The sequence below is a fragment of the Melanostigma gelatinosum genome (assembly GCF_949748355.1).
Source record: "Melanostigma gelatinosum genome assembly, chromosome: 14".
Taxonomy (NCBI): Eukaryota; Metazoa; Chordata; class Actinopteri; order Perciformes; family Zoarcidae; genus Melanostigma; species Melanostigma gelatinosum.
Window position 1 is genome coordinate 4,027,486 of NC_136647.1, and position 25,453 is coordinate 4,052,938.

Here is a 25,453-nt window from a genome sequence, read left to right on the forward strand (position 1 = left end):
GCAGGTTGACCCAGACACCGATCCACTTGACTGGTGGAAGCGTCACCAACTTAACTTTCCAAGGCTAAGTACTTTAGCAAAGAAATACCTCTCTGTGCCAGCTACAAGTGCCCCCTCTGAGAGGCTTTTCAGTGTGTGGGGGGGGGGGCATTGTTACATGCCACCGTGCATGCCTGAAGCCAGAGGTAGTAGACAGGCTTGTCTTCCTGGCAAAAAATATTTAGAAAAAACATGCACTACTGTTTAATACTGTTGGTTATGTTGTGAATGCACTTGATTTTGTTTACATGCACTTATTTACTGTGCAAAATATGTTATGTTGATGTTAGATCAGATGTTGCACTTTTGAAAATGTGAATGTTAAAGGGTCATATACATTTTATTTCATGCTGTGTTTGTATCAGTGTATTCAGTTAGAAAAGCTTACTGTAAAAAGTTACATTTGCACAGTTGTTTACAATGGAAGGCTACTATTTAATGCCATTTAATGTTATGTTTAATTTAATTTTATATTTAAATGATTCAGGCAAACAAAAGAGTGACCAAATACTTTTTGTATACTACAGGCACCTTTCTACAATGTTCAGGTTTTGTTTGCACTTTATTTTTATCAACCTACTTGGGAAAATCATCACAAAATAAAAGAAAAAATTGTTTTCAACAGCTTCTGTCATCTGCAAAAAATTTTGGGGGAAAAAAATCGATTTAAATCGTGAATCGGATTTTTTGTAAAAAAATCGGAGATTTTTTTTTTAGGCCATATCGCCCAGCCCTACAACATAACCAACAGTATTAAACAGTAGTGCATGTTTTTTCTAAATATTTTTTGCCAGGAAGACAAGCCTGTCTACTACCTCTGGCTTCAGGCATGCACGGTGGCATGTAACAATGCCCCCCCACACACTGAAAAGCCTCTCAGAGGGGGCACTTGTAGCTGGCACAGAGAGGTATTTCTTTGCTAAAGTACTTATCCTTGGAAAGTTAAGTTGGTGACGCTTCCACCAGTCAAGTGGATCGGTGTCTGGGTCAACCTGCTGGACCACAGGTCAGTTGTTGCGGAGTAGAATGACATCCCCTCCAGCTCCGCAGAGATCCTTTGGCGTGTACTATTGTACAGCCGAGGCAAGGCAACGTCAGAAAAATGTTTACGGCTTGGTAGCACGTATCTGGGGTCCAAAGCTTTGAGAAGGTGAATAAACCCCGGCTTTTCCACGGTGTATATGGGCACCATATCTTTTGCGATATACATCGCGACTGCATCCGTGATGGCTTTCCACCGGGCACTCTTCTTCTCATGCGGAGTACAGTTGGTGAATGTCTCCAAAATGCTGGGTTGTTGTTGTGAGGTGGCGGCGGCGTCGCTTGTGCTCCCGCGGTCCTGCTCCCTCCTCAGGGCAACAACACCTCTCCCACTCGGCAGCATGCCTCTGTTTGAGGTGCTGCATTAAATTAGTTGTGCTGCTTGATTTTGTAGCAATAGCTTTTAGACAGACCTTACATCGTGGTGCTGTTTGTTCTGTGTCAGATGACACGAACCCGAACCATTTCCAGACCACCGAAGACACATTCTTCCCTCTCTTAAGAACGAGAGCTTCACTGCTGGCCGCCATTGTTTTCGTTTGTAAACAATGCGCGCGCACTCTACTACGGGAACCCAACGGGGGGGAGGGGTGGGGGCGATTTTCTCGATTTTCAATAAAACACATCGCCTTAAAGCACACATTCGAATTAATCGATTAAATCGATTTATCGCCCAGCCCTAATTGATACCCATCCCTAATGGGCAAGATAAAGGTCCCTTTAATGCAGGGGTGTCAAACATACGGCCCGCGGGCCGGACCCGGCCCACCACGTCATTTTATGTGGCCCACGAATCCGCCAGCAAAAAAAAAATAATAATAATTTTTTTTTTTTTACAAAAATTTAAAGTTAGATGTGAAAATAAAAATATCCCCATGGTCGAAATTATGAGATAGAAAGTCGAAGTGATGAGATGGCATTTGTCTGTGTGCCGACATTAAAACTATCACAACAGGTGGACAGGAGATGCAACAGCCCATAAAGAGGATTTCCAACAAGTTTCTCAACATGCGTACTTCTCTGTACTGAAACGTCATCAGTCTCAGCCCAAGTACTGTTCCAATTCAAAGTTCACATCGAGCCAAGCACGGCCCTAATGCCCGGATGTGGCTCGCTCTGCCCATTTTACCCGGGCTGCATCGGAGGTGACTTGTCTGTACTTGGGACAGCCAAATATCCCAGAATGCATTTTGCACCAGCAACAGGAAACAATGGCGGAGGAGAAATCACACAACTGGAAGTACGTGTTGTGGAAGTCACAGATATCCCGGGAAACTAAACTAACTATGTTAGGAGTACCGTAGTTACATTTACACCGTCTTACATTTACAACCGGCCCTTTGAGGGCGACCGTGATGCTGATGTGGCCCCAGAGTGAAAATGAGTTTGACACCCCTGCTTTAATGGGTCGCGTTTAATCCCTTAAAGACCAAAGTTAAGTCCTAAATGTAGTTTTTGCTGCTGCACATCACTGATCAAAGGGTTTATTCAAATATCTCAAGTGACGATAGATTTTCCACTTTCCATACTTTCCAGTTAGAATAAAAAAAATACACTTTCATCACCGATTTAAATGAAATATCGGAGGAGTTGTTAAAATATTAACAGCATTACTAATTACCGTATTGACGACAGTATGAGCCGTGTTCTTTTCTCGAGAGAGAGAGAGAGAGATCTCACCTGACCGAGGCCGTACGGGAGCGATGCTCTCTGGAGTCCATCACCCAGCCGACGTGACACTCCATGGGCGGGTTGGAGCTGTGTCGGGTCTTCCTCTTCCTGGGCGTCTGAGAGGATGCAGAGATGCGTCAAATGTTTTAGTCTACACCTTTGGTCAGTGTGGTTTCTTCGTCACCGAAAACCTTCAACCCATGGACCCCCTTCGGCGGCTATCTTACCTTTGCGTCTACGGGTCGACTCTCCTTCACCACCGGGTAGAAGCGCGGCGTCACGGTCTGGTCCTTCCGGTGAGGCGTGCGGGGCGTGCGGGGCGTCCGGGCACTGCGGTAGTTGGGCGAGTCAGGCACGGTAGTCGGGAGCGAGCGAGCTATCGAGGAAGGCTCGGGGGCCCCGAAGAGTTTGTTCGCCAAAGCGTCTGTGGGGACTGAAGACGAGAGGGGAGGATGTGTTTTTTTAAACTGACATTTACCTTTTGTAACTACTTTAAGACGAGGGCTGTCCTACACCACTCATCGATTACTTGATTTAAATCAACAGATCTGTAAAAGTTTAAACATGGATTCATGTCTTTTTAAGATCCTTTTAATGCCCGATAGGATAAAAACATTTGTCATTACTGAATAAACTGAATGAGAGAAATCCTTCTTCTTCTACAGACTCTAAATACAGTATTTTACTGTGTTGTCTCTGGAATCTATGTAAAGTCACACAAGAGATATTCTTTTTGAGTGGAGAATAACACAGGTTAAGTGTTGCATTATGGGTAGTTTTTAAGTCTCAAAAGGACAGCAAGTTTATGATTAGAGGCCTAAAAAAGTAAAAGTATCCAGATTTCACAAGAAACACACAAATACCAGCGAAAGGTCAGAAAGAAATGCAGTTATTTGTGTCCCGTTGTTTTGTGATGAATCTCTGCATCCTGTGTTTTAACTTCACCTCATGTCCTTTGTAAAGACAGAACGTCGATGTAAATACAGCGTGTGAGCGTGTTTCGTGTGCGTCTCCGTGTCCTTACTCTGCTGGGGTTTGGGGGGCCCTGGAGGGACTTCCTGCTTGGGGTCGACCGGGGGTTCGGGGGTCAGGCAGTCGAACTCTTCGCGGCTGATCAGGTGGACCTTCTTGAAGTTCTCCACCTCTTGCTGTAGAACGGAGGAAAAACAGACGTGAATATGACGACAAAATATATACATCGAAAGTAAATAAAAACAAAACAGCAATCCGGGACAAACGTTGAACGCGTGGATTCTCTACGGACCTGATCTGCAGTAATCTGGACATTGAGATGCAGCAGCAGAACACGGCTGCCAGAAACAACCTTTTCACCTTCATGTCTCCGACCGTTCTGACTCGAGTGAAACAACCAGCCGAGTTACAGCTGCACACAGAACCCTGAAGCTTCCACCAGCGGAGATGACAGATGACCAAACCGTCGCTGCTCGCCCTCCAACCGCAGCAGCTCAATTTACAACCTCCCCGCAGACGAGTCTGTATCACTGCCCTCGCACTCACACTGTCGTTCCATCCGGCATCCTCAGATCTTTCAGCGTCCATCTTCGCCTCCCCCCCTGCGGCCCGTCGGCTACGATCCTTCAGGCCGAGGCCTCGTGCGCGGGGTGTATTTATAAACAAGCGTCCCCCCCGTTCCACACGCAGCTGGATGTGTGCCGGAGAGCACGTGAAGCTCCCCACAATGAGTTCAACAATGCTACAATGGCAACAAACACCAAAACAAACAAAACTCTCTCTTCTGTGTCGGGTTTCCAGCTCTGAATCTACTCATCTGGCTTTGGGCAGAAACACCTCCAATCTGACAAAGAAGTAACGTGGAAGCTGTCAGAAGAGCCCGACTCCAGTCACGCGTCACGAAAGGTTGTTTTGTTTTAAGGGGGATCATGTGATCCCAAAACTCTCCACTAACCCTCGGATACTTCATTATGTAATACATGGTGATGGTTCATGATGTTTGTTCAGACTAATTGTTTTCTGATCCACTAACTTCTAAAAAGGACTTCATCTATTGGAAATGTTATCAGTTTACATGAAGCAAACCGTTTAAACCGTTCATCTACGAGTATGAATAAGTTATAAATAGTCTAACCGTAGAGTGTACTTTGATAGAAAGGGTTAATATTGGCGTGATTAAAGATCATGTTGTCATCAGCTGGGATGAGGTGTCTCACCGTTACGTTGGTATTTAACCAGCGGCTGTTTGACTTATGCGAGTCAACTGAAGGAGAGTTAGTTTTGTGTCCTCCTTTTTGTTTCCTTTGTAAACACGAAAGACATTTATTTTGGTGGAAGTTAAAATGATTAAAAACAGAAGTGTGTTTTCTCAACGGTGGTCGAACAGTCTGGTTATTTTAGCTCATTGTTGGAGCTGTGGCTGAAGCTGTGTAACATTTAATCAATATTATAATCATCCATTCTCAGACTGTATTAAAGCAACTTACCGTCATATAACGGTTCATATATATCTCTTAGGAAAAAATACTCGTTTTTCACCAGAAATGTGTCAATTTACACTCGTTACACGCGTACGGTCTTTTCAAAAATAAACTTCCCTCTTCACAGGAAACTCACTTCGGAATATATTTAGGAAACGTATGCTAATTTCAGCAAACTTGGTTTGGAGGAAAAGATCATGGTTTGAGTTGAAATAAACAGGGATGTGAAGTAAGAAATAGGCAACGTTACGAGACAAAAGCATCAACGTCTCGTTTCAAACAGGAAACTAACAGCCGTCTCCAGGCTGAGAGACCCATCCCCCTCCAATCCCTCCTGCAACACATGCGCTTAAGCGGCTTTGAAACTTCCTCGTTCATGAATATGGCTAACATAAGAAAAAAATCGCGGGAAATCTACGAATCACGGCACATTTTAACAGTTTTTAACTTCTTCTGACCGTCTTTTGTGAGAGTTTTGGAAACAAAGGCTGTACTTTGGGTGTATTTGGAACGCTCGGCAGTAACGGTTAGAATCGGGAGCTCACCTTGATGGTGGCGTACTCGGGCTCGTACGTGTCGTCCCACAGGTCCCGCTCGTAGTAGAACAGCCCGTCGTTGATCACCTTCACCAGCTCGTTGGTCAGCTTGGAGCGCGACGTGTGGTGTCCCGTGCGGTCTCCGCCCGGGTGCTTCCTCAGGTAGGGCGGCGTCTGCGTCACGATCAGGATCTTGTTGACGTCGTGGTCGTCGATCTCGCCGTCCGTGTCCTCGTCCGACCAGTCGGTGAAGGTGTTGCGCCGCCCGTCCATCTGCTGCATCTCCTCGTCGAACATGAAGTCGAGCTCCTCGGGTTCGTCCGGCTCCGCTCCGTCCTGAAAGAAAGAAAAGAAAGAAATGATTAGAAGATCGCCGTGTTTGACCACTCGACAATTACCCAATTCAATGAGGGGAAATGATCAACAACAGTTGTGTTGTAGGTCAATTAATCATTTCTCTTCCTCACCTTATTCCCTGTGGTAGCCGGGGAGGGCGAGGAGCCGGGCTGAGGCACCGGGGAGCGAATCGAGTCGTCCTTTTCCTTTTGCAACGAGGGGGCCTTCAACAGCCAACCAGCACCGAGGAGGAGGAGGAGGAGGAGGAGGAGGAGGAGGAGGAATACCAACATGACAAGTTAAGTATAAGATGGGGACTGTCGTTTTCTTGTGCAAAAATAAAACATAAAATTGGCACAAAGACTTCTTTACATGTTCTATCATGAAAATATATTTATCAGAAACAGGATTTTATTTGAATCTATTTTGTTTCAGCAGTGACACATTTTAAAATGTAATGATGAAGTCAATAATATTCTATTTAAAAGGCACTTTTCTCTGACTTCCTATTAAGTGGCCCACAATGCATCACGGTCAATGTAAAACGTAACGATCCAATGATCATATGGGGATGAGTCACCTTCTCTGCGCTGATCTTGGGTCTGGCCGGGGAGGGTCTGGGCCTCTTCTTGACCTCGATCCAGCACTCGGAGTCCAGGTCGGGGAGGCTGGCGGAGAGGCCCTTGGGCATCGTCTTGAGGTTGGAGATGTCTAGCTCGGTCTTGCCGCGCTGCTTGGCCGGCGTGGACGACCTGGGAGAGCCTGCAGCACACACACACACACACACACACACACACACACAGAGAGAACATTTTATATTGACTTGTTTTCAAAAGCAGTACACAAAATAAGGCAGATCTAGCTACAGCAGAATCCAGAAAAAGTCCACTTTGCTCCTCATAGTTTTGACCCATGAACAGCAGATCAGACGGTTCACCTCTGGGCTCCTCGGTCGGCTGCCTCGGGACAAACTCGGGGCAGTTGATGAGCTGGGAGAAATCCGTGTGGGTTTGGTTGAGCATGGCCAGGCCCGGCAGAGGCCACTTCTCCGGGTCCACCTTCCGGCGGATCTTCATGTCGATCACTTCCACTTCCTCGCTGTTCTTCAACGCCTGAGGGGAGAGAGGACGGGCCGGTTAGTCTGTGCGATAACACGGTTGTAGGACCGTCTCTGCGTAAAGGATCTCACTGACGTCAGAGGACATGAAGTGCTGTGTTTATGTGGTGTCAGTCTAACGGCTGGGAGGTATTAAATGATCCATACGGTGATGGAGGAAAGTAGTTTCCCCGAAAACCACAAGTTGTTCCTAAAAGTTTTCTTCTTGAAGAAGGTGACTTTGGTTTCATTGGTTTGCTTCAGTGCTGAGATCAGAGTTGTGAAAGTTCTCCTCATTGATTATTCAGAGAAGAGACATGAAGATCTCATCACGTCTGCAGCTTCAGTCGGATCTGCGTTTCTACTTTTATTGGGTTTAACAAAACAGCCTGCAGGCCTCGTGTTGACGTGATTTTGGCGTCTCATCAATTCACTTCCCCCCCAAATCTTGAATCCAATCGAACCAGTTTTGACTCCATTGACCACATTGTCGTCTCCCATCATGCTTACCTCCATGATGAGGTGGACGTCGGTGGTGAGAGCCTGAACTCTGTGGAAACTGGCGACGAGTCCGATGGGCAGGAAGCCCCCCTGGTCCATCTTCCTCCGCAGGAAGAAGTCTCGCTCCAGGTTGTCCAGACTGAAGTAGTACTCACTACAGGGAGGGGGGGGGGGGGGCAGAGAAACAAGGAAACGCATCAGCTGTTTGTTGCCGTTCCTTCACGGACTGAGACGCACGCATGTAAAAACACTGGAAACATTGTTGCATTGTTTGTTAATGGTGTGCCACATTGAACCGAATACCTTCCGAGGAACCACTAACCCGAACCAGAATATCTGACGGGGTCTCAACGTCTCCGAGTAACTTGAGACAGACGAACTGAACGGGGCACCGAGTGCACACGAGGAAACGGTTACGCTCCTTCTGTTGGGTGCCAAAAGAAACTACCGTCTCAACACAGTGAAGTGTGTTCCTCCGCCAAACTGTGACCGCAGACCTTTGTGCTTGGGCACGGGGCAGGAGTTAAGAGTCGTTTATTATCGTCCCTCTTTGTTGCTTCAGTGCTGAGGTCAGAGTTGTTAAAGTTCTCCTCATTGATCATTCAGAGAAGAGACATGAAGTCCTCATCACGTCTACAGCTGAGAGACCTCACCCTGCACCACAGACGGAGACACCGGGCCTTATATTCGACGGCATGAAGAAGAAGAAGAAGAAGCTGAACTCACATCTGCCTCTTGATGTAGTCCTTCAGCAGGTCGTGGTCGGCGGAGTAAAGCTCGCTGCTGCTCATGTTGTCGTAGTAGTAAGTCGCCGTGTTGCCAAACTTCTGGGCGGAGGGTCCGTCCTTCGAGTCGTAGGACTTGTAGCCGTAGTGGTAGTCATAGTGGCCTTGACGGGACAGAAACAGAGAATTGGAACTGGTTAGTATTTGATGTTGGGAGTTAACCGTATGCATTATATTATACTATATTATGATGAATATAGCCGGGGGCATTTACACCCTGAATTGAGTTGCAAGTAGATAAATTACATCAATTTAATACGCTTTAAGTCCAAACTTTCATTCGTTGAAACTTTTCAATCCTGTTTCACACAAACGCAGCACAATTATGGCCAAAATCAGTTCAAACGAATGGTACGAATGGTATTCTAAAAAGTACAGAAGATCTATTACATGAAATACGCCTCCTGGATGATGCTCGAGGTTAAATTATACTAAGAAAAACATAAAAAACGTCATAAAGAAATGACATTAAAAGAGCTTAGAGAGCAACTGAAAGATCCGTGCGTATTCTAGCTTGCGGGAACACACACACACACGCAAGAGCCGACTAAACACACAAAGACAAAGTTCATCTGCTCAGCGTCAACTCTGACCGGTTCTTCAGCGCTGCTGAGAGTCAACAACGGGTCCTCGAGGACGGAAAACTGGACCCAACAAGACGGTCACACTCGTTTCATCCTCCGGGGTTTCAATCTTTGTTTTCTCTCACTTGTCTTTCCTCTTACACAATCTTTAAAAAAGAGGCAGCAGTGCTCTCTCTACTTCAGTCTGTCAAAGGAGGGTAAGGAAGGGATGTGTATGAAAAGAGTGGATAACAGGGAGGAGAGAGCGAGAGAGAGACCTGCCAAAACCAACAGCCCTGGGGGGGGGGGGGGGGGGCAAACCTGCTTCTCCAGCTCGTCAAACGGGTCTTTTCCTCATTCCTAAACTCACTGGTTGTTATTGAACTCTTTTGGGGGGTTTCACTGAAGCCTCAGTGGGGCCCGTTTAGGGTGACCTCCACCCGGTTTGAGAGCAGAAAGAAAAACGTGTCAAACGTTCTGTAAAGATCGTGCGGAGACGATCAAGCTGAGCCTTTACAGCACTCTCATGTCTGTTCGCTAATTATGGAGCAACAGTCTGGAGTCGATGAGCTAGAACAAGCTATATCTTGTGTGTTTAACCCTTTAAAAAAAAGACGGTCGTTTGCATAATCCTGTTTAAATTTTGCCCTAAAATAAAAAAATCATAACAGCTCGAGCGTTGGTTCTTTTTGCTTCAGTCATTACTTTAGATCACGAGTGTTACGTAACATAATGAATCTATCAACACCTTTAAAATAAGCAGTCACTTTCTAACAGTTTTCTTCTTGGAGAAGGTGACTTTGGTGTTAGTTTGCTTCGGTGCTGAGATCAGAGTTGTGAAAGTTCTCCTCATTGATTATTCAGAGAAGAGACATGAAGCTCTCATCACGTCGACAGCACGTCTGCAGCTTCAGCTTCAGTCGGATCCGTGTTTCTACTTTTACACAGCAGGAGCTTTTATTTTGTGATTAAGTCGCACATCAATATATTTAGTTCGAACTGCTGTTTTAATCATGAATGCTTTACAATATTACACCGCCAAAAAATACAGTGTTTCCCGATATTTCTGAGCTTTTGTGCTGCAACTAAAAGGAGTCAAAAAACACACGACAGTGTTCAATAACACCGCGGCTCGATAGACTGAACCAGAACCGTGACGAAGGAAGCGCAGACCAGATCCAGTCCTTCCAGTCTTACCTTTCACAATAAAAGCCCTACAAGAATCTATTCAAACCTTTTCTTGATAAAGTCGAGCAACTTTTGCAATCCCGCCAGTATAAATGGTTCTGATGAGGAGAAATTCAGTATTACGCATTAACGTGTCTTTATGTCCGGTATGTAAAGGCAACATTGTGTCATTTGATGTTCGTGGAGCACAAACTCCGAACCTTTTATTGAAAAAGTGTTTCAGCTATTGCAAATTTGCATCTGTCAATATCTCCATATTAACATTTTTGTGTAGTTTATTCAGTGCGCCCCAGTTGTGTAAAAGGTATTTTTTGTGCTCATAAGACCGTGTTGCCTTTTTATCTTGTGCATCAGTTTACATATACTGTCTCAATGTCACAATGAATACTGGTGAGGAACTGAACTGGTACTAAAAAAGGGTTTCCGGTGGTGACACACAGTGTGTGTGTCTCTCACTCACTCACACACACTCCTCACCACTGCCAGTATTAAAGGAAACCAAAAAAGAGGCCGACGATGAGAAGAAAAAAAAGTTCCATTTTTAAAACATTTTCAGAAAACTTCACATTAATTTCTATGCTCGTCTTTCTATTGGAGGAAACAAAACACACACACGTACCTCTGCCACCTCGGCCTCGCCCCCGGCCTCTCCCTCTTCCACGCCCGCGACCCCTGAACCCTCCGCGGAACGGCGCTCCCTCGCTCTTCACGCTGGACACCTCGTCGTGGTCGTCGCGCCACTCCCGCTCGTACTTTTGACTGTGCCAGTCTGCAGTGGGGGGGGGGGGACCAACACACCTTCCCGTTAGCACACAAACAGATCATCACACTGAACAACTGAGGAACAAAACTATTATATAAAGGGAATTTGCGGGATTGTTACCGTTACTTTTAACTTGAAATCTCACACAAACCAACAGATCAAACGTCCTCTTGGACGGCCACACATTTAACTTCCTCAGTGAACATAAGAAACACGTTCTTCATACTGTACATTCAAACAGCGGAGCTATCAAAGCAGAAGTAGATTAGTAGGAGCTCGTCTGTCCACATCCTGCTGCCGAGTCATGCACGCCGTCTCCTCCGGCTAAATGCAGTAATGATGGCTCGACAGCTACAGATGTAGCAACACAGACGCACATCCAGTGCAACAACGTAAAGCCGCCGTCACAAGTCGAACAGCGTAAGTGCTGCTGGTAACTCGTGGTATTTAAAGCTCAACGTTAAAGCAGCTTGGTGGGATTCCTTTGTCTGACCTCTGAGGTCGTTCCTGGCGTTGGGGGGCAGGCGGGGGTTTTCGTTCTGCCTGCTGTTGTTCCTGGAGGCCGAGCGCTCCCGGGGACCCTCCGACTTCACCTCGATCATCAGGGGAACCCACTTCTGCTTGTTCCCTGTTCGGTACGAGACGGAGAGGCGGCGCAGTTAGAAAACGTTTTGTCATTTAGGCCTGAAATCAGCTTTAAAGCCTGTCATTGTGGTTTTAGTTACGAAGGTTTCTTCAGACGATTTGTCTTTTTATTTTATGCTGAATTACTCATTTTGAAGAAATGTATGAACGCACATCTTTCTGTTTTTGTGTGATTCTTTGTGGAGAAAGTTTTACTGATCTGTCATTAAATCACCTAAATGCTTAGTCAACTGAAGAATCGTGTGTTGGTCAACTTAAGAATTTCTTTGGTTGAGGACTGAAACCTTTCTACTCACTACTGAAGAAATAAACAAACCACGTAAACCTTCACTGGAGTGAACTGTGATCGTTACTGCTGATTATTTTATTGGTGAACCAGTCTGCTGCAGTACCTCAGGCGGCCTGCAGGCGGCATCAGTGGTCTGCTGTTTAGAGCAACATCTGGCTGTGTGTGTATGGCCGAGTGTGCGTGTGTGTGTGGCCGAGTGTGTGACAGATAGACGCAATGGGGGAGAGGAAATGCCAGTTTTAGGAGACGTGGCCCTGTATCTGCTGACTGAGTAGGTAAGAGGAGGAGGGAGAGATTAGAACGTGTAAAATACTCACTGAATAAATATCAAAAGCAGCTCACTACACAGAGGATCTTTTGACAGCAGCAACGTAGGAGATCAGTGGAACAGGACGACGACGGAGCAAAATGTTGGAGCGACATTGTTGATCGACAGAGCAGTTACTCAAAGTGCTTACTACTTAAAGTGGACGTCACACAACAGCCCGACGTCCTAAATCCTAGAGTCAGTCAGGGGAGGGGCAGTTCATTCAGGGTTTAAATGGGGCTTAATGTGACGAGCATGAGTGTGTCGTTGGTTTGCTTCAGTGCTGAGATCAGAGTTGTGAAAGTTCTCCTCATTGATTATTCAGAGAAGAGACATGAAGATCTCATCACGTCTGTAGGTTCACTCACACAAGCAGGTTTGTGGTTTAAGTGTGGTCCATAAAGACTGAACAAGGCCGTTGCCTGTTTGGATGCTAACATTAGCACATGCTACTGTTCAGCATCCATCGATTTTTGCCATTTTTCCACGTTCACCTTTTTTCTTGGGTCCGTTCTTCTGGGAGTCGTCGTCTCCGTTCTTCTCCTCTCCGGAGTCGTCCGACTTGGCCTTCAGGTTCTCCTTGCTCTCCTCGTTGCTCTCCCTCTTCTCCTTCGACTCCTTCTTGACCGCCGCCGCCGTCGTCGTCGCCGCCGCCGCCGTCGTCGTCTTCTTCAGAGCCTGAAGAGAGAAAAACAACAACAAAAGAAACGAGTTCAGACATTTAGAGAAAGGAGACTGAAGGCTTATTCAAACAAAATAAAGAGTTACGGTAACTTGGTTATTTCCTGCTTCAGCAAAGTGGAATCTGAAAATATTAAGTTGGTTAAACACGCACAAGATAACAGTCAAATAATAGACTGTTGGCTTAACCTCTCCGCTGAACGGTGACCGCTCAATCCTAGCAGGCAACATCTAAAGCTATGCTCGTGCTGAGATCAGAGCTGTGAAAGTTCTCCTCATTGATTATTCAGAGAAGAGACATGAAGATCTCATCACGTCTACAGCACGTCTGCAGCTTCACTCACACACACGCAAGCAGGTTTGGTTATATTGATTTCAATGTAACACTTAGACTGGATATTAAACATTAAAATATATTGAAGGAATGTGCAGCGGCGATCTATCCAAACCTTTACCATTCGAGGACGATCCCTAAACGTCACCGTCTAGACACGACCGAAATATACCAGCATTCATTCACATATTCAACAATACACAAGCCAACTAGAGGAAGAAACTGATATTAGGACAGAGAAAGGCTTTGCATTCAGAATGGGAGCTTTTATATTCAAATCAAACAGTTTGAGATACAGCCATTCAGGGAACAATAAAGTGAGCGGGACAAAGAGGTCTTTGCATGTGGTTTAGATGTTTCTTTAGTCCGCTCTCATCACAATGTCCGACTTCAGCCGCTGTCCTCCAACCAAGCCTGAGCTAACCACGCAGCAGCGGACACAGCTCACCATACACGCACCGCCTTATCTTCTTCTCACAGAGCCCATACCGGAGTTCATTCAAATAAAAACACAGCTCGGCTACGACAGCTCGGCTATCGGCGACACACACGCAGATATCTGCAAAGGTTGCAAAAAAAGGAGGCGCGCAAAGCGTTTGACTCGGGAGGTTTCGACACATTTCAAGCCCCGAAACCATCGCGTCCACACAAACCGGGACATGCTCAGCCTTCAAGGTATCATATCGCTAAACAATCTAATCACACTGAACTCCAAACAGGCACCGTAGCTCTTAACAACAGTTTGTCTCACCATACATAAAAGCAGCAAAGGAGGCACGAGCAACTCTGTCACGCAAAAGAATGACCTTTATGAAATGTACCAATTTTAAAAAGGATTGTGATCGTGAAGAAATGGATTCAGAAGCCGAAGGAGCACATTTACAAATCAAACTAAAAGTAAGCGTTTACCTTTGCGGCACTGGACACTGGAATTGCGGCAGTGTATGGTTGATTGCGTGCAGCGTAATGTCTCAGGGAGACATCAATTATTGTTTCAATGTATGTTTTAAATCTCCTTTACTTTTTACTACTGAATTTTATTTCTTACACTGTTTCTTTAATTGTTTTTAAACCTCCTTTTCTTTTGCCTTATGTTTTGATGCTTTTAATGGTTTTATGTGAAGCACTTTGAATTACCTTGTTGTTGAAATGTGCTATACAAATAAACTTGCCTTGCCTTGCCTTGGTCGCCTGCGGGGCTAATAGTGTGTGAAACGACATGCTGGGGCTTTTAATTTAAAGCTCTTAAATACTTTCCACCCGAGAGGGAAAAGGAGGATCCACCCGAGGCTACATATCAAAGTGGAACCAACAGTTACAGTTACGTTGTTTGTGTGCATTATTCACAGCGCGGTTTGGATCGTCCCTTTCGGGCGAGGACTGAGCGACATTGCTGGCTTCTGTCATTTGTTAAAGTGATGGCGTTCTGACAGTTTAGTGAATGTTTGTTGAATTTGGGCATTGTGGGACAGATAGAGACAGATCCACAGTGCATGCCTGATACTTAGATACACCAGCTTCATTGTTTGTTAAATAGTGACTCTTGCTGCCTGTTTATAATGTCTGACTTAATCTAATTCATAAGTGATCACATGCTGAATGTTACGCGGTTTTCTGGACCGTCAAAACTAAACTAAACGGTTTAAGTGCCGTTTGTTTTCCCCTCTTTTAGCCCACGACGAGGGGAATGAATCATTTCATCAGACCGATTAGAAATGAAAATCTTTCTGTAATTTGCCATCTCATTTACATAACTAAGTGCTTCTTTAGAGTAGCAGGAGGATGCTGCTGTGGCACAAACATTTACATTAAACAGGGAGGAGGAGTGTTTTGTGTTCGCTGCGCAATATATTGATATGCTGATATAGCGATATGAAACTAGATATCGTCTTACATTCTGGATATTGTAATATCGTATAATAGTATATTTCTTGTTTTAGTCATGAAATCCACATCACTGATTATTTATCAAAAATCCCCACGTGTAAATATTGATTTATTATCTATTTAGCAACCGACTCAGACATCGTTTGACGTCTCTTTCGTTGTGTGGTGTTGACGTTTTAGTTGTTCTTTGAACTTGTTCGGGGTTTCACCGTCTGCAGGTTGAACTTACAGTGAATCTCCACGAGTCTCTGACCTGCCTGACAGTCGGCGGGCAGGACTCGGTCCGTGTCACTGCCTCGATCTGAACAGAGGGAGGGAAGAGCAGTTTAGAGAAGACAATGAGGTGGACCGTGATGTAGACACACACACACACACACACACACACACACACACACACAGTATGAAGAACAATGTACAAACAACTGGCATGGAAGTGGTTAAAAATGGACGTGAGTGTGGAGTCTTAAACCTTCAATGTTTGGGGACTTTTTCAGGCCCTAAAGTGAATTTACAAGTCCTTCTAAGCCCCCCACATTATAATCTGGTTATTTTCAAATGCTTGCCTCTTTAAAAGCTCTTCTGTGTTGTGTGCTCCAACAACACCACCATATACGCTCCATCCTGCTGCCATCAAACACAATGAAAATGCCAAATGGATGGTGCACACTCTGTGGATAATAAGAAGCATCTGCTGCATCTACAGTCCACTGAGCTCCCTCTGGGCTTCTACAAAGTACATCCCACATCATCTCAGCGGCTAAATGGCTAATGCCGTGTCACCAAATGAAGACGGGCACGCATTGTTGTTGCGCTTTATCGCTTTGGATTCTGCACAAATGGGAATACGGGACGATTACTTTCAGTGAGGACGGAGAGGTGTGAAACGAGCCGTTTAGAGCAGACGCCTGCGTTTAAAGCTCAGGTGTGTTCTCTGAATCAATGAAGACGTGTGGCGCAGAGGAAATGGCAACATCAATGCTGAGATCAGAGGGATGCTGATTCATTCAGGAAGCCACTGACGGTGCTTCCGTGACGGTTAATTTCATCACCGAAAGTGAAAAACGCTCGGATATGACGGCTGTGGTGTGTAAACCACCAAACAACGCAAGAAAACCACCGCTGTGCTGACAAACTTCTCACTCAGGACACAAAACAGACAAGATGGGGTGAAGACAACTCAACACACACACACACACACACACACACACACACACGGTGCTTGTGTGACGTTCTTCCAGGAGGATTGTAGGCAAAGAGGGGCTTATTTAAGGTTGCACATTCTACGCGTACAAACCACTAAAATACCCGTCTGATCATCGGTTTCTACAATTTCTAATTTATTGGTGTAGATTGTGCTTAATTTGCTCACAAAGCATATTTGCATCTCTGTTTACCATCAGTGTACAAAAGTCCTGTTTTGTTGTTTTAAAGAATTGGAAAAAAGCAAATTTTTTATGATATATATAATGAGTTTAGGAAATAATATTGTATTAAAATAGACTTAATAAATTAGAACCTCTTCTTTAAAAGCATCACTTCACTGTTTGCATAATTGTTTTCATCTTTTAATTATTTTCTCGATTCATCTATAAAATGTGAAAAAATAGTGTCCAAGGTTTCGTAAATGTCTTGATTTGTCCGATCAGTCCAAAACCCAAAGTTATTAAATTTACCATCAAAGACGACGTTTAAGAGGTCGCAACCAGTAAAACCACCAAAATAATAATAAGACACAAAAATCAATCAACTAATTGTTGCAACTTTAATTATAACAGCAACAGCCCGTGGTGTTCGTTCAGCAGTCCAAACTCAAAAATATTCAATTTACAAAGAACAGAGAAAATCAACACATCATCATATCCGAGTCGCTGACTATGACCAACACGGTGGTCAAAAGTGATTTTCTGTTAATAAACTAGTCTATAAGCTGCGTATCTCTTACATTTCTGCTCCCAACACAAAACTGTTTGTGGTGCTTTAAAAGGCACACGCGCAAAATGAATTTAAAGTTACAGAAATCAATGTTTTATTGCATGAAATCTGCAATCAAAACCCTAACCCTTAATCAAATGTCAGTGTCTGATTCCCAGCCTGCATAATCAAAGAATTCAGCCTCTGATCTACAGCTTTAAATGTTACGTGGTGCACAGAGAACTCCAGCCCCCTAAGAATAGCACCAGCAGCACTGATCCAAGGGGGGGGGGTTTTACTGAAGGGGGACAACCCCTAAAAGGACATCCCTTCCCAGGCCTCGGTCACCGTCTCCTAACTCCTCCCACCTATGATTCCTTGCCACCGGAGGCACCGGTTATTCCTGGCTCTTGGTGATGTTGCCCACATTGTACTCCCTCTCCCTCCCTCAGACCTGGCTGCCTAAAATAGGGGAGGTTACCGGGATCGTTCTCCTCCGCTGACACACTATCGCTCCGAGATCAGAAATAGAAAACGATGGATTACTGCTGCTACTGTAAGGCGACACAAATTGGACGCATCCCATGTCGGGCCAACAGCATAAGTTTAAGAGGGTAAGGGGGTCAGTACGTTGTGTGCTGGAGGTCTAGACTGTATATTGGACGCATCCCATGTCGGGCCAACAGCATAAGTTTAAGAGGGTTAGGGGGTCAGTACGTTGTGTGCTGGAGGTCTAGACTGTATATTGGACGCATCCCATGTCGGGCCAACAGCATAAGTTTAAGAGGGTAAGGGGGTCAGTACGTTGTGTGCTGGAGGTCTAGACTGTATATTGGACGCATCCCATGTCGGGCCAACAGCATAAGTTTAAGAGGGTAAGGGGGTCAGTACGTTGTGTGCTGGGGGTCTAGACTGTATATGTAGAGCTTCTAGCAAAACATGTTGAAGGCCGAAGACTTCTTTTGATTTCACGGGTTTCCTCATCTCAACCTGAGGGTCTGAACCTTGGTCCGGCTACTTCAGATCTCGTCTTTGGAGGAAAATGCTTTTTAGCTTGAGTCACATTGATGTCTTTCTTATTCTTCTCAGTCTTGTTTTTTCGACGACGACGACTCAAAACATTCTCGTCAAAACGTTTTCTCACTTAATTTTGTCAGCTATTCCTATTATTTAGTCTTAGTCCTGTGTTTTAAATCAGTTTATGTTGAATATTATAGTCAATGTAGTCCAGACAAAACAATAATTTTGTAATTTCCTTACCTGATGAAAAAAACCAAACACAGGTTGAGTAATTACGTGTGCAGCATTGTAGGGATGAGCTTTTAAAGCGAAAACTATTCGCTCACACTTCGAAGACAGCCATCTTTGTTTTGCCTCCCTAAGTGTCCAAGAGGTCCTGCCATGGTGGTGAGCATAGACAACTCAACCCCCTTAAAAAACCTAAATAAACATCCAGTCTTGAGGACACAAAGTCGGGCCAACAGAAGCAGACTGCTTTGTCTGAAAGTGCTTCTTAGCTGCTGTGTAATTACAGCCACAACCACTGAAATACCCATTATATAAAGCTACACAAGCTGAGCGGCTTCCTCCGATTGGTTGCTGGAGATTATAATTTTGGACGAGTGAGATTCTCTTTGTATAGAACACCTCACTCTGTGTTGACACCCGTGTTGATTTAGTCTTTTAAAGCTTCCTGTTCACCAGCAACCACGAACAACCAGGTAGCTTTCTACCTCTACCTGCTCGCAGTAATCACTTCCTGACATCATATCAACACACGTCTCGTTTGAACTTAAATCTGCACGAAAGCGCCAAGTCATGCATCCAATACAGTCACGTTATTACTGCCGACGTATTAGGTCAAAAGTATCATCATTTATTCTGTTATGAAACAAAAAGTCCAGGTATGAAAAGTAAAGCAAATGCTGCATGTCTTAAACTTGCATTCTCTCTAGTGGCCACCAGGGGGCGACTCCTCTGATTGTATAGAAGTCTATGACAAAACGACTGCTTCTCTCTTGATTTATTACCGCAGTAAACATTGTAAACATGAGTTTATGGTCTCAATCTCTAGTTTCAAGTCTTCTTCAATACAGCATGATGTTCATTTAGAAAATGATGGTCCATTTAGAATCAAATAGAGCATAAAGCAGGGGATGTGTTAAGGCGGGGCTGACTGTGATTGACAGGTCGCTACCGCGGCGTTTTCCGGTCTGTGAGTTGTCCATGTTTTTGTCTTACAACTTTAACCCTTTCACGGTGTGTTATCAGTCCATGAAAGTCAATTGAAAGCTTTTCGGTCGCATCAAAATGTCTTAGTCAGCATTCGATAGTACTTAGCTCCACCCTCTCGTGTCACTTCTGGTTGCAAAAAAACCAAGATGACGAGGGCCACAAACTAGATGGTGATGCTGAAAAACTGCCAAACTCTAGGCTTCAAAACTACAACTGCAGTCCACAAACCAACGGGTGCCATCGCGGTGACCGTTAACACTTCCGATATAAAGTCTATGGCGTCCGGTTGGTATTGGTTCCTATTGTCCAATCACTTAAAGACACAGTGAAACAAAAAATACATTTTCGCGTCCTCGTCCGGCTGGCACAACAGAGAAGAAGCAGTCGTTGGCAGTAACATTCTCAGACCTCAGGCTCCTTTAACACCACTGAAACAAACGTGTATAAAAGAAAGATGCGCAAGTAAACATGACAATCAAAAAAAGGAGCTCGAGACATGGCAGCACTCTTCTGCGGCATCTAACGAAGATCAGCAGTTATGAAACACTTCAGTGTTCAAAGAAGCTCACAGACGACGCCCTTTCCTCATCAGTGTGCCGTCTACACTGAATATCTGACCGACCTGCGACTCAACGCTTTTCAAAAACAAACAAACACCCACCTGCATGTCTTTAGTTGCGATCTCCCCGGGTGTTGGCCAGCTGTTGGCATCGCCAAAATCTCCAACCTGAGCAAAAAAAAAAGTGAAATACAACAAAGCAGAATTAGCAGGAGAGCCAAAGAGAACTGGTACACTGAGATGCTAGAGCAGGTTAGTGATGGAGAGGAGACTAGAGTCAGAGCTGCACACTACTACTACTACTACTACTACTACTACTACTACTACTACTACTACTACTACTACTACTACCAAAAAGCTTGCGAGTGAGTGCACACAAAAGATTATCAGCAGTAACGCTCAAATTCTCATTGGCGTTAAAAACCCAAAACAAACAGATTAGATGAACAAATGAATGTATTCAAATGTAATTCAAATGTCTGCAGGGCCTCTTGGTGAAAAGTAGTACTACTACTACTACTGACAAAAAGCTTGTGAGTGAGTGCACACAAAAGATTATCAGCAGTAATGCTCAAATTCTCATTGGTGTTAAAAACCCAAAACAAACAGATTAGATGAACAAATGAATGTATTCAAATGTAATTCAAATGTCTGCAGGGCCTCTTGGTGAAAACCTGTTGGCATGACAGCAAAACACACTGTATGTGTCGTTGGGTAAAACATTTTATTTCACAGCTAGAAAACACAACTTAGGCTCCATCCATGGCGTGAAACGCGTGCTTACAGCGGTGTTATCAGCCCTACGGTCCGTCTGAAGTCACTGTTCGTGGCTTTGAGGAAGGCGACGGACACTTTCCTTATTGATGCTTATTTCGTTCTGCACAACTATTGTGAAGTCCATACAGAAACTGTAAACGAACAAAATGCAAAAATGTTCTCCAGCACTCCAGCCATCGGCAGAGCTACGAGAGTGAGAACGACACCGAGAAGAAACGAGTGAGAGACGTGTGCCGACTATTTATTGACCCATAATCCAGTAAACTTTGATTTGTAAGTTTTCATTTTAAAAGCAAATTAAGTAAGTCAAGTAAAAGCTTCGACAACTTTCCACAAAATGTGTCCGTTTGAGTTTGTGGAGGAAGCGCTCAGTATCAAGCACTACCGTTTATCATTAAAGACTCCAATCTACTTCCCGTTTACACCGGCACCCGTATGCCCGGTATACGTGAATAGTCACGCGATATTCTTTTTCAGGGTTGCTCGTGTGGACGGAATGCATTTCGCAAACGATGCTGTAACGCCTGTGTGGACGGAGATGGTTTTAGTTTTAAAACCCCCGGTATTTAACGAGCGCGTAGTAGTGTGGACATGGCCTTAGTACACAATCACCATCAGCCATTTGTTGCCTGTGATGTGTACGTTTCTGTCGTTTGTTTCTGGAACGCCGCACTTTACGGCAGGGCGTCATGAATAGTTTCTGGTCAAGGTGTTGTAAACAACCCTGGAGTGTAGCAGCCTGCATTCCGAGGTGGGAAGTTGTGAATGAAACGCTTCGGGAGAGTCTGTCTGCTGTATCTGCAGGGCGAGTGGCTCACCAGGAACTCACATTTGCATTCCAGGAAGTGTGAAGAGAGGTTTGTACACAGCCTGCGGCGCTCCGACTGCACACATCTCCACTCAGCTCTGAAGAAGCTCTCAACTAACAAAGGTGTTCCGTTTGAATTGGCCCAGAATTTACAGTACATAAGTACACATATTAATACATTTAACGGATGTATATAATGGTGTTATCTTGCCAAATACAGTGTTTTAATTCTCACACAACGACATGAAGAAAAGTAAGTCCTTAACATGAGTCTGTCCCCTCACCAACATCTATCCCAGTACGCAAAGGAAGTTACTTTCATTTCCATTCACAATACTAGAGGTTAATATGATTTGTTAGACTGAAATATCATTTCCTTGTGCTTGATATTAAAAGGACCTTTGACTTCATTCCTACATGTTTGATCAGAATGTCTCTTTAAAAAAGGACCAAATAGTTCTTCAATAAAACTAATGATCTTTAAAATCATCAATATAATGTAAAAAAATTAGTTATAATTCTATATTACAAAGCAATTTCAATACTTTGCATGTTGACAAGAGGAAGCTTCGATTATGGATCAGTGTCTGTTATAAAATCACCAAATTTGACTCTTGAAATTGGGGAACTCTTCTCTTTCTAATGTATTCTGCCTTCAGTACTCCAGAAGCTCCGTACTCTAAGGTGCTTTGTTGGTACTGCTAGTTCCTATGAATTCTTCACATTCTTCAATGGATAATCTCATTATTGTTGCTATGAAGCAGTATTTTCTCACAGAAACACATGCAGAACGTTACCTTTCCTCCACGTCTGGGTTTCGGGGGGTTCCCCGCTCGCACCACCTTGGCCGGGCCGGTAGACTCTGTGGAGACACACAGGAAGACGGTCGACATTACGACCGGCTCTGCAAACATCAGCACAGAAAATGACGACTAAACAACAGAGTTTGTCGCAGTTAAATTAGTCTCATTAGTCTCATCTGCCTGTTGCAGGAATGCTGTTAATACATCATCTGCCTTTCTTTGGCTCTTTCCTCTGATCTCCGTTACGCAACATTCAGCTGTGGCTTCAGATGAACTGAACCCGCAGAAGCCAGTGAATCATTGTTTTCTGCCCCGTCATTATTAGAACCAGGTATCATTTGAAAACATAAAGCTCAGAACCTGCAGAAGCACCAAAAAAAACACAATCAGATCTGGAACACAGTGACTCAACACTGGGAACACTGGGAAACTCATGAAGCAGACGTCCAGGGATCACAGGCACATCAGTGCAGAAACTGAGCAAGTAAACCAGTCGGATGGATGACAAATATGCATTCATGGAAGCAATTCACAATGTAATTCCATAACAAGTGATTTATCGATTCATTATTTAGTCGATAAATTGACGCTGGTCACAGCTCCCAGAGATCATAAAATGAATCGTTTTTGTAACTCATTCCTGTTAGCCACCAATGTAGCATCTGCTAACCTTCTCAAGCCAAACACACTTGCTCAGTTCCACAGAAGAGGTTTTAAAAAGGTTCATCTTGGTGTGCGAGTAAACGACAATCAGTCATCTCGAGTTAGACGACAGCGGGATAAAATCAAGCTAGAAAAAGATTCCTAAACACTGTTTTCCTCATGAAAACAATGAATAATTGAGCAGTCCTGGGTGTTCCTGCTCATGAATCTTCATTAAAAACAAAACAAACTTCCTGAAGTCAGAGATCTTTGGCTGCAGCGTCACCACACTCCACTACGAGGGAGTGAACGCAGCTCACCGGGAGGCGGGAATAGAATCCTCTGGTGGATTACCAACTATCACCAACCAACACGTACCAGGGAGTCTCTACAGACATAACCAGCGCAGGTTTCAAGTTTGTGCAGCAAAACAGGAACATTTTCAACAGAGAAACGTTAAAGAGAAGCCAGACACCTCAGCACCGACTCTGGAGAAACAAAAAGATATTTTCTCCACAGTTGTACCTCCGTTAAATGTACAACAGCTCCACTTCAGAGACGGTTCTCGTTACCAACGGCCTGAACCTGTCGTTGTCCTTTGACTCGTCAGATATGCGACGCATGTCGTTTCCCCTTACGTGACTTCTGAACTTTAAACTTACAACCGTTTGTTTAGTTTTCCCTGGAAGCTTCCTGACGCGATTGTTCTGGACTTTGCTTCGCTTTCATTAAACTGTGTCTTGTGTCCTCCGGAGAGCTTTTTCCGCTGGCAGGAAGATTTTTTTCCAAACACAGTACAAAGTTCGAGGAAAGAATCAAAGAGAGGAGATAAAAATATGACGACAATCATGTAAACTGAGCCCACAACAGGGTGAGGTGTCCCTTACTGTTACAACACTAGTAAGACATACCGTATATCTAGATCATATTTGGTTACATCATCATATCTAGATCATATTTGGTTATATCATCATATCTAGATCATATTTGGTTATATCATCATATCTAGATCATATTTGGTTATATCATCATATCTAGATCATATTTGGTTATTTTTAGGAGAAAATAACCAAATCCAAGCTTCAAATTAACAGACATATTTTAATCCACGTCTCATTTAAAATTTCGCCAAAATAAAAAAAGACCAGAACCCGTAGAAAACGTTAAATTCTGCGCAACCATGAATGAAAAATGCATTTAGTTTAATATGTAAAGCATGTGGAGCGCACATTGTTTTCAATATTGCAACAGTTGTGGAGACGTGATGAAAATGTATATAGATTACATTTTTCCCCATTTTGTAAAATAAAGTCAGCTCACTTTAAAAAAAATGATTCATAGCTTTATAACCGTTATTCTGCACAGAAGACGTGTTTGAGTTCTCTCTACCAGCCATGACTGTGCTGCTTCCACAGAGGTGAAGGAACGAGGCCACGTTGAGTAAAATGGGACCGGAGCAAAAATAAAAACTGCTCGCCCATGATGCAGTTTTGCACATTATTTTGCAGAATAAGTCATCTGCTGCTAATCGCTCCTTTTAGTCTGGTCTATAGAAATAGTTTTATTACATAGTGAACTAAATCAAACGCTGAAATGGCTGAACTTCTCAACCTGCCTACAGTTTACTGTTGAATAATAAAAGCTTCTTATGAAACGGTGACGTTTCCAGCGGTTAACTCAACGGCTCACAAAAAGTTAGTCCAGCAGTCAGCTGATTATCCTAAATCACCAACGACCAGTTCAACAAAACTCCAGACCCAGAGTCAGGATCACAGCCGGGGTTCAGACGGTTTTCTACAAACATCACCTGTCGAATTAAGATAAACCTTAAAACCAGCCGGGGAGACGACAACCACAACAAATGTATCCGCTACTATTCAAACTCATCAGCTAAATGTGCCATTTTAATTTGAATAATGCAGGAGAATTATGGGATAGATAAATCAGCTTTAAACGCAGTGAATCGGTACAGTAACCACATTAATGTTCATTAATAATCACCTGTATATGAAGGTTTAGCCCATGTTCCAACCTTCCACCAAAACACTTTATTTTATAAAACACTATGTTGCAACAGAATAAAAAAAAATGACAGAAAACATCCCAAATATCTGATAATGTTTCAAGCATTCTTCACCTTCCACTGACTTGTGAAACAAATGTCTGTTGAGCGACCTATGACCCTCTTTAGAGGGAGTTTTACACCGTCGGTGGAACTACGTGACCCATATGCGAGTGACCTAAACTCTTCACAGAACGGCACAAACTCCCGGTCGCCTCTAAGCCGCCTGACGAGGAATTCCTCAAGTATTTATCTGCTTACTACGAACAGAAAGAGTGAACAACTTTAGTCTGAAAGTTTGCAAATGTCACACTGCTGCTGCTTATGAAAGCATGACGGAGCATGTTTCGACTACAACTCTGAAGTTTCCCGACTGCCTCTTCCACGGCTAATCGCCCACAGACATAAAATTAAACATCTTTATAATCTAGATGTTACTCCATGCTTTGACGATATCGTCCCAGTTACGTTCACGCCAATAAAAACAAGAATCTGCAACTCACAAGGACAAAACGACACCAGCTGGCAATCAAGAAGTATT

The 25,453-nt window shown here is 44.0% G+C and overlaps 1 protein-coding gene across 2 annotated transcripts in view; it reads right to left on the minus strand.

Moving 5' to 3' along the window:
* larp1 (La ribonucleoprotein 1, translational regulator) overlaps positions 1–25,453 on the minus strand; it is a 39,967-nt gene that overhangs the window by 4,284 nt on the left and 10,230 nt on the right. Inside the window, exons 2-16 of one of the 2 annotated variants that reach the window (XM_079282803.1) lie at positions 22,203–22,267; positions 19,923–19,988; positions 15,345–15,416; positions 12,708–12,891; positions 11,466–11,600; positions 10,829–10,978; positions 8,400–8,562; positions 7,683–7,827; positions 7,014–7,188; positions 6,657–6,838; positions 6,208–6,300; positions 5,750–6,076; positions 3,776–3,899; positions 2,979–3,184; positions 2,761–2,867 (exon numbers count right to left, since the gene is read on the minus strand). In XM_079282803.1, coding sequence (XP_079138929.1) covers positions 2,761–2,867; positions 2,979–3,184; positions 3,776–3,899; positions 5,750–6,076; positions 6,208–6,300; positions 6,657–6,838; positions 7,014–7,188; positions 7,683–7,827; positions 8,400–8,562; positions 10,829–10,978; positions 11,466–11,600; positions 12,708–12,891; positions 15,345–15,416; positions 19,923–19,988; positions 22,203–22,267 — 2,194 coding nt within the window. The remainder of the gene's footprint in view (positions 1–2,760; positions 2,868–2,978; positions 3,185–3,775; positions 3,900–5,749; positions 6,077–6,207; positions 6,301–6,656; positions 6,839–7,013; positions 7,189–7,682; positions 7,828–8,399; positions 8,563–10,828; positions 10,979–11,465; positions 11,601–12,707; positions 12,892–15,344; positions 15,417–19,922; positions 19,989–22,202; positions 22,268–25,453) is intronic. The other variant, XM_079282804.1, reaches the window with a different exon arrangement.